A 10,170-nucleotide genomic window follows, 5' to 3' on the forward strand; every position below is an offset into this window, starting at 1 on the left:
CTATAGTTTCAATTCTTTCCATTTATTAATGGAAGTCAACTTTCATTGTATCTTTGTGTTCTTTTTATAAATCTATATTTCCTTTTTTTCCCTTCATAAATTCATATCATAGGCATAGAAGGATTTTCGGCTACTCCTCAGACCTTTCGACGAGAACCCTTCCCATGATTGTCTTCAATTGCCAGTAGATGTCAACTGGAAATTGCCTAGGTTATGCAAAAAAAAGGATTAGTGATTAGATAATTTAATGAATATTTTAACCCTGTACATATAATACTTGCAAAAGAATTAAAAAAAAAAATAGAAAATATAAAATGGTGAGAACAAAAAATATACACAAAATTTTCTCCTGAAACCAAAAACTAGGAAAAGTGGATTGAATTTTCATTATATTCCTTTCAATGTTACAATATATTATATACATATCAAATAATTCATAAACCCCCAATCCATTAACCTTGGATTAGAACATAACCATTGTTCATTTGACTAGATCTAAAAACCACAGGTAAAACCATGCAAAACCATGCATAAAACCATGTTATGTAACCAGTTCACAAAATAAAATAAAAGATAGATCAATGACTTTAAAATCAGCCTCTTTGGGGCGGAAACCTCATTTACATTACACAAATGAATAATTCTTGGATGATACAAATGAAAAAACCTCCTTTCTATATATAGGAGTCTAAGGGGTCACAATATAATCAAAGCCAACATAACGATAATAATATAAGGGCACAAAAATAACAATAGTGGGCTTCTATGGGGCACAATAATAACAATATGGGGACAATAGGAGCACAACAATAATAATAGTGGCTACAATGACAATAGTAATGGGGGAATCACTAGTATAATAGGGACCTATCATGCCCCTCTCCTTCAAAAAAGTGTTGTCCTCAACACTTGAATAGTTTTGGATGCTTCTGTATAAAATTTTCACCCTACAATGTGGAATCATCAGCAGGTAAGTTCTTCCACTTGATGAGATACTCTGAAATTGATCGATTTCATAGTTGTTGAGTTCTTGTTTATGTTATTGCTTCAGGTTCCAATATGATTTTTCTTTCCTTGTCAAGTTTTGGCAATATTGTTTGAACTAGGAGTTTGTCACCTATAACCTTCTTTAAGCATGAAACATGGAAAACTAGGTTCACTCGAGAAGTTGCAGGAAGCTCCAATTTGTATGCCATAGTACCAATCTTTTGCAACACCTTGTATGAACCATAATAATTTGATGATAATTTATTATCCTTCTTAGCTTGCTTGAGGGACATTTGTTTATATAGTTGTAGCCATAGGAATACCCAGTCACCTACATCAAAACTTCTTTCACTGTGATGTTGATCTTCCTGTTGTTTCATTCTATTATGCACCAAACTGAGGTTATCCTTTAAGAGTTGGAGAACTTGTTGTTGATGCTCGATGTGATCTTCCACTGCTTGAACCTTAGAATTTTCTCTTAAATATGATGTGATGGATGGTGGATGATATCCATAAAGTGCCATAAATGGGGTCATTTTTGCTGCACAAGGAAGTGTTATACCACCATTCATCTAGAGGCAACCATTTGACCCGTTGTGTCTATCTATCATATACAAAGCAACGAAGATATACTTAAAAACATTTGTTTACTATCTTAGTTTACCCATCAGATTAAGGATGATAAGATGAGCTATGAGCTAACTGAGTACCAAGACAAGGAAATAATTATGTCCAAAAATTTCCAGTGAAAATGGGATTTTTGTCGCTTACAATAATCTTTGGTTTTCCATGTAGTTTTTGAATTTTTTCCATAAATGTAGTAGAAATTGTATTGGCTTTAACTGGATGCGATAATGCACAAAAGTGTTCATACTTGGTAAGTCTGTTAACTACCACCATGATGACACTCTTTCCTTCGGACTTGGGTAAGCCTATGATAAAATCCATTGAAACCTCCTCCCAATGTTGGCTTGGAATGGATAAGGGATGTAATATACCTAGGGTCTTAATTGTTTCCACTTTATTTTGTTGGAAAACCAAACATTCTGCCACAAACTTTTGAATATCTAATTTAAGGCCATCCCAAAATAATTCCTTCTTAACCCTATGGTAAGTTTTTAAAAATCCTAAGTGCCCTCCTAAGGGAGAGGTGTGCAATTCCATAAGAATCTTTTGTTTGAGTTGGGAATTCTTACATAGGTATAAGTGATCCTTGTACCATAACTAATCATTTTTCGAGCTAAATGTATCATATGTACTGGGATCTTGTTGTAACTTTTGAATGAGTGCCCACACTTCTTCGTCATTCTTCCATTCATCCCTTGCTTCATTTATCTAATCTGGTTGGATAATAGAAATGGCGCAAAGAAATGCTTCCACATCCTCATCATTTCTTGAGAGTGCATCTGCCACAACATTTGCTTCCCTTTTTTGTAGATGATTTCAAAGTCATAACCCAACATCTTTGTGACCCATTTTTGCTACTCTTATAAAGATAATATTTTTTCTAAAAGGTATTTAAGGCTATCATGATCTATTTTTACCTTGAAGTGTCTTCCCATTAGGTATGGTTGTCATTTCTTAAGTGCATCTAGTATTGCCAACATTTCCTTCTCATAAATAGCTTTGTGTAAATACTTTCCTTTGATTGGACGACTTTTGTAAGCAATGGGTCTTTCTTCTTGCATTAAAACAACACTAATTCCATTTCCTAAGGCATCACATTTCACAATAAAGGTTTTTGTGAAGTCTAGTGTAGCCAGCACTGTTGTTTGGCACATCACCTCTTTAAGATGTTCAAAGGCCTTCGTTGCTTCTAGAGTCCATGAAAAAGCATCTTTCTTCAATAATGTTATTAGAGGTGCTGCTATTCACCCATAGTTCTTAACAAACTTGTGATATTACCTTATCAACCCGAGAAATCCTCGCAGATGCTTTATGGATGTGGGGATTTTCCATTCCTTAATGGCTTTAATTTTGCTAGGTTCTACCTTCACAACTTCATGAAATACAATATGACCCAGATATTCCACCTCTTGTACTCCAAAGAAATATTTGGATCTTTTTACATATAACTCCTCCAATAGTTTGAGCGCATTGTTAACATGTTGAACATGATCCTTCCAAGACTTGTTGTAGAAGTATATCATCAAAAAATACTAACACAAATTTTCTAAGGAAGGGCTTGAAAATGGAATTCATCAAACCTTGAAATGTAGAAGGTGCATTGGTAAGGCCAAAAGGAATGACCAAAAATTCATAATGACCCTCATGAGTTCTAAACGTTATTTTTGGAATGTCTTCAGTGTTCATTCTGATTTGATGATATCCTGAACGAAGATCCAACTTGGTGAAGTAAATTGATCCATGCAATTCATCCAATAATTCATCAATGGCAAGAATGGGAAATTTAGCTTTAATAGTGAGCTGGTTGAGCTCCCTATAATCTGGACACATGTTCCATGACCCATCCTTCTTATGCACCAATACTACTGGAGCAGAGAAAGAACTTTGACTAGGTTGAATTATACCAGCCTCTAGCATTTCTGCAACCATATGTTGAATTTCACTCTTTTGGACATAGGGATATCTATAAGGCCTAATGTTTGGAGGAACACTTCCTGGAATCAAATGAATAGCATGATCATAATCACCAATATGTGGGAGGCCTTTGGGAGTCTCAAATATCTTGGAATTGATTGTCTAAGACTTTTTGGAGATCTGGAGAAATAGATGATTTCGATTTGGGAACCTCTAGTGAACATAATTGTGCAATTATGCCTCGTTGTTCTTTCTTTAGAAGATTTGTCATTTCGTTAGAGATGATTATCTTTCCTGGTTTCCCTGTGATACCCTTTAATTCAACTTCATTTCCTTCTGAAGAAAATTTCATGAAAATTTCTTGAAAATTAAAAGCTATTGTACCAAGGATTGTAGCCATTGGACTCCTAGTACAACAACAACACCACTCATTGGAATGGAAAGCATTGGGCTATTCAATACATATTCTCCCATGGATAGCTTGATATTATGGCACTTTCTAGGGAAATTTATGTTTCCACCACTTGCAACCATCACTTGACACTTTGGTGCTAGATATAGGAATCAATTCAATTCCTTGGCTATCTTACAATGAATAAAATTATGGGTACTGCCTGAATCAATACCTTTTTCTTCTTGATATGTCCTTCTATCTTGATAGTTTGAGGAGTCGTAATTCTGACCAATGCATTACAAGATATGGTCAGATTCATTTCTTCTTTGTCTATGTTTTGTTCCTGATGTATATCCTCTTCGTTTGATATTTCTTGTTCCTTTTCTTCCTCCTCTTCAAAATCTATGTAAAATAATGTCTTCTCAGCACACTTATGACCTTTAGTGTATTTTCTATCACAACTGTAACAAAGCCATTTTTCTTTTTTTTCTTCCAATTGTTGTGGTGTCAACCTTGTAGGTTGTGGAAGGCTAGGGGCAACAAGACTTCAATCTTTATAGTTGTGAGTGGTCGGCTTCCTTTTTGCCATAATTTTGTTTTCCATTTTTCTTGCCAACATGAATGCCTTCTCCAATAAAATAGGTTCCCAAAGGCGAACCTCATGTTGGATGTTATCCTTTAAAGTCCCTATGAACACATCAATCCTATGCTCCTCTAGAATATCTTTTACCCTTATATTCAATTTTGGAAGTCCTCAATGTGCCCCATCATTAAATCCTTTTGTTTGATATTTACCAATTGGCTAAAAAAAGTGTTGCTTTTTGTATCCTCATAATGTGCTATCATTTCTTCTGTAAAAATTGCCCAAGTGACAATTTGTTTACAAGAGAAAAGCCATTGATACCATATAAACTAATTTGGTTCCAAATATAATGTTGCAATGCATACCTTTTGTGTGTTTTTCACATTATGGAGATCGAAATATTGCTCCATCTGTAGTATCCATGTTACGGGATCCTTGCAATCAAACTTCCCCATATCGATCTTTGAAACATGGTGGGTCTTCAATCCACCGTTAGATTCTATAAAATCATAATTAACATTTCTTTTGTTCTCCTCATGAGTTTCTTTTACTACCCTTTCGCCATTAGTAAGCATTTCTTGTAGAAAATTTGTCAAATCTGTCTTAAAATCTTTCATGTTGCCTTTAAGTTTTTCTTCTATACCATCCATCGTAGCTTCCACACTTTTCTTTAAACCATCCATCTTAGCTTCCATTACTTTTGTGAGAGTGAATTTTGTTGCACTTGATCTAGTAATTTTGATATATCATGTTGCATCTCTTCCTCTTCTTCATGTGTCACGATAGAGCTTTCAGGTTGCTTACTAGATGTTTCCATTTTATTTATTTGGGGCATCAATTAATGATAATAATGCTTCACTATGCCCTTTGAATTCCTTCAAACTAATTTTTCAAGCCAAACTTATGCAAAATTAAAAAAAAAACTACATAGCTTTTTTCACTTTGTAGGGTCTCGATATTGAATCTCTTGTATCTCTATAATTTCGGATCTCCAAGCTCTGAAATTTCATCATGTTTTATCCCTCTGAGTCCTATTTCCAACCCCATAAGTATGATCAAGATTGGATTCTCCAAGGAAGAGTTATGCTAAATCTCCCACAATGACCTAATTATAGATGGGTTCAATAGAGCAAACTTGTACGAAGTTCCACATGTCATTATTTTGGCCTTAGGACCTGAAACCGATACACAAAAAACTACCGGTCGTCCTCTTTCTATAAATTTTTACAAAAAATAAATTTGATTCTCAGAGAGAAAGTTATGGCGATTTTCCCTAGGTCACTTGTTTGAGATATAATTCAGGAGCCTACAAAAACCCTAAATTCTTTGGATCCTATATATGAAAATATAGCAAGACAATATCTGAAATTCAGACCTGGGGTTCATCGAGAGTTTGGCTCAAATGGGTTTTAATTTCCACTTCTGAAACGTCCTATAAAAAAAGTTATAGCGAAAATTCCACGATGACCTGTTAAGAGCATCGAAACCCTAGAATCCAAAGCTCTGATACCAAATGTTATGTAACCAACTCACAAAATAGAAGAAAAGATAGATCAATGATTTCAAAATCAGCCTCTTCGAGGGAGCAAGCTCATTTACATTACACAAATGAATAATTCTTGAATGATACAAATGAAAAAACCTCATTTCTATGTATAGGAGTCTAATGGGTCACAATATAATCAAAGTCGACATAACAATAATAATATAAGGGCACAACAATAACATTAGTGGGCTTCTATGGGGCACAATAATAACAATAAAGGGAGAATAAGGGAACAACAATAACAATAAGGGCTACAATGACAATAGTAATAGGGGAATCACTAGTATTATAGGGACCTAACAAACCATGGGCAAAACCGCCCCAAAAAACTTTAAGACATTGCCTTGAACCCCATACAAGGGGGTTATCGCCCCCCCATGACCCCCTCGCCATGCTTGACAAATCATAATGCGTGTGGATCTAGCCATCCGAAGAATATAACACATACCCAATGTTCTCCCACTTGCTGTTTTCTTTGCACACAAGGGGTTACAGGAGTACACAGTCACCAATCGAGGGTTTTAACACCCATTGTTTCTCTACACCAAGAAAACTTCTCATTGCTGACAAACTTTTTCAATTCATCTACAACATTCTTCAAAGTGACCACCTTTACCAATAGCACCTTTATATCTTCAACCATATCCCTCACAAAGTGATACTAAACATTAATATGTTTTCTCTTTAAATAATAAGTATGGTTCTTTGCTAAGAAAATTGCAATTTGACTATCACAATCTATCCTTATAATTTTTTGTACCAACTTGGTACCTTAGCACAATCTCTATAACCAAACTTCTTCCTTGTTTACATGAGTGGCTTCCATGTATTCAATTTCTATAGTTGAAAGTATTACTACAAATTGTCTCTTGCTCATCCAACTGATTTCTCCTCTAATAGGTTAAACACATACCCACTTGTAGATCTTCTTTGATCCATATCTCTAACCCAGTAAACATCAAAAAATGTTGTGTATGTCCAACAATCTATCCAATTCTGATGTTTCTTGGTAGCACAAACCATAATCACTAGTGCCACACAGACACTTGAAACGTCATTTTTCTATTATCTAGTGCTCCTTCTTTATTTTTATCTTTAAGTTGCAATTGGATTTCACCTAATTGCACCAATATTTCCTCCTTGACCTCATTACAATCCATAAGCAACCTCTCAACATTTGTTTTGAGATGTCAATACAAATTAATTTCCTTCATCTAATACAAATCAATGGTATTCCAGTATTTTGTGTCCTAGGCTCTCAAACTCCATATATATGAAATCTAACTTCCCAACCCTATATCAATATCTCAATCTAGTATGGTGCCCCACACTTGCCTAATTTTATTCTCCACACTTTCAATTTCCTCAAGAATGTGTGGAGGAACATGCACCTAAAAGGAATTGGAATCCTCATGAACTTGACGTTGAACTTTTTTTTTGTGTAAATTAGCATATTATATTAGCGTAAGAATACATATTTTACAAAAGGTCTGCACGAGCAAACATCAGACTGCCAGATTACTTAGCATTCACCAATAAATGACCAAAATGACCAGCCATACGACCCCAGGCTCACCACACAGGGTGGCAAAGAAAAAGGGGGTTGACAAAAGCAGCAGAGACCAGACCTCTAAACAACTAGAGCCGCAGACCATGAACGGCGAGTTCCTGAGAAAAATTAAAACGAAACCAAGAAGACCCACCAGGGTAGGTAGAAACAACAACTGACCCAACCTCAAGAAATCAACCAGAACGAGAGCCAAGACCTGTTACATTTCAAGAACAATATAATTTTTGGAGGTGTCCGGCGCAGACCCTGTCTTAGCTTTGCCTGCCTGAGCAGGTGCTAGACGAGTGTTCTGAGTGTCGCCAGTGCGCTCCTCCATCCTATCCTCAGCATGCCTGGCATCAAGACCTAAAGTGTGCCTCAAGAGACTAATTAGAACCGAGAGTTTCTTTGACATGCTGTCAAACTGTTGTTCCAGTGCTCTTATCTTGAACTCCAAGCTTTCCAGAATGGCAATGTGCTCCTCTGACGCAGCTGTAGTCGCTTGTTGGGCTTGATGCACTTGGTCGGAATAGTTCCCCTACATACTCAGAGCTTTGGCCAACATAATTTTCATTCTCCACCCCTCTGCTTGCATTCTCACAAACTGATTTGCGCATGTTGTAATCGAACCAGGGTCCTGAATCCAGTCAATCTCCTTCTCCAGCTCTTGAACCTTCAAATTTTCCTCCTCCTTTGTAGCAATGGCCTCTAGCTCCTCGATTTTCTGTTTTTCTTTTTGCGAGATACGGGTCTCATACGCTTCGCGAGCTCTTTTTAAATCTATGTTTGCCAAAGCGTTACGACTTCCCTCTCCCGCCATGATATCAACCACACTCACCAGGCAGCTCAACCACACTCTATAGCCGAAGGAAGAGAGTTTCAACCTCCAAATCGAAGAAATAGTGCCTCCACCTCTGCGTGGAGCTACTAACATATATATACGATTGGGGGATTTACTGGCTGTGTGCCGATTCCGTCCCTGTTGCCCATAGGTCTTGTCATCATAATTCCTGCGAGGTGGTCAATTATTTCGGTTATGGCTCGAGTTCTTTTCCTTACGATCACCTTCCTTGCCATCCTCCAAAACATGCTCAGTGTATCGTCTATTATAAGGGCGTCGGCGGCGCACATTCTTTTTGATCATGTCTCGGATGTGAATGTTGTCCTCCTACTCGAGCAATGAATGCTCCTGAACTTTTGTCCTTTGCTCTATTGCCAACCTTTGAATTTACCTGTTGTACGCATGATCCTACTCATGTCGTTAACCTTGCATAAAGCGCTGACCTTTGGCCTTACTTTTCGTTCATTAAATCCTGCCTCGAGAGCAAGGTACACCTATCTCTTAATTCCAGGCATATGACGTCCTGCCAACAGCTGTCCACAATGCTAGTGGGGTTCTCTATACCATAATTCACCAGATGGTCCGCGACTCCATTGGCTTTACATCTAACAACCTGAAAGATCAAACCTTTCAGCCACCCCAAATTTTCAGCTATGTTTTCTGTAACTTTAGCTAGTCGTCAGTGCTGAGTGACCTTACTAGCTTTGGCTCCCGCATACATCTTTTTGGCTGCCGTTATCGCGAGCTGAGAGTCCCCCTCAACCATTGTTGTGCCTACCTACAAGTTTCTGAGAATCCTGAGACCCTGCTCCATAGCTGCGAACTCCATTTCATTGTTCGTTCCTTCTCCCAAGGCTCTGCTGTAGATATGCTGAATTTCTCCTGCGTTATTCCTTATAATGCCCCCGATGCCAGCCATTCCTGGATTACCTCTCGAAGCTCCATCGAAATTTAACTTGAGGAAGCCTGCAGGTGGTCGTTTCCAGATGCTCAGCGTGGTGCTTATTTCCTGTTGGCGATTCGCAGTAGCCATATTCATTCCATTATCCAAGTTAAAGGCTTTTAAAATTTGTAAGTCCCGCTTTGAAACTCTGTTGTCTTGGTCTGCTTTGCTTTTGACAAGAACCAATTGTCTTACATTTTGGGTAATACTTTCAAGAGTGTGAAATATATCTCTGGTTTCATTTACGAATACTCTCCTATTCCGTTCCTTCCAAATCGTCGATGTGATGAACCTCGGCATCATTTTCCAAATGGTATTTATCCTCTGATTACTAGAGAAATTGCCCCGCCACTTCTCAATGGTTTCTTGGATGGAATTTTTGGTTCTGTCTATTTGTTGCAACGTGTTTTCCGCCCAATTCCACAGATGGTTAGCCCACTCGCATAAGTTGAAGAGATGGTTCATAGTTTCTTCTTCTATATTGCACATGGGGCACCTAGAAGGGCCGCAAAACCCTTTCTTGCAGAGATTCTCCCATGTAAGGGTTTTCTTGCGCATTAGGAGCTAGAGGAAAATTATAATTTTCAGCCAAAATAGAGAATCCCAGACCTGGTTGCTCCATTGAACCTCTGCGACCGGCTATGAGTTTTCGATACACTCCCTGGCTTCTTTGAGCGTGAAGTAGCCCCCTCCTTGCTTTCCCCATCTTAGTTGATCTCTGTCATCAACTTTCCTTATTCTTCTTTTGTTTAATATATTCTGCAGGTTCCGGACATCGATGTTAGC

General features: G+C 37.6%; 1 protein-coding gene across 1 annotated transcript; it reads right to left on the reverse strand.

Annotated features, from left to right (window-relative positions):
- Window positions 1-9,219: 9,219 nt before the first annotated feature.
- Window positions 9,220-9,942, reverse strand: LOC149248623 (uncharacterized). The gene has a single exon (XM_089450639.1). It carries the CDS (start codon window positions 9,940-9,942, stop codon window positions 9,220-9,222), a length of 723 nt encoding a protein of 240 aa, XP_089306765.1.
- Between the last annotated feature and the right edge of the window lie 228 nt (window positions 9,943-10,170).

Source organism: Pinus tabuliformis, chromosome 7 (assembly GCF_031772625.1).
Source record: "Pinus tabuliformis cultivar Carrire ecotype Pingquan chromosome 7, CPIR1, whole genome shotgun sequence".
NCBI lineage: Eukaryota > Viridiplantae > Streptophyta > Pinopsida > Pinales > Pinaceae > Pinus > Pinus tabuliformis.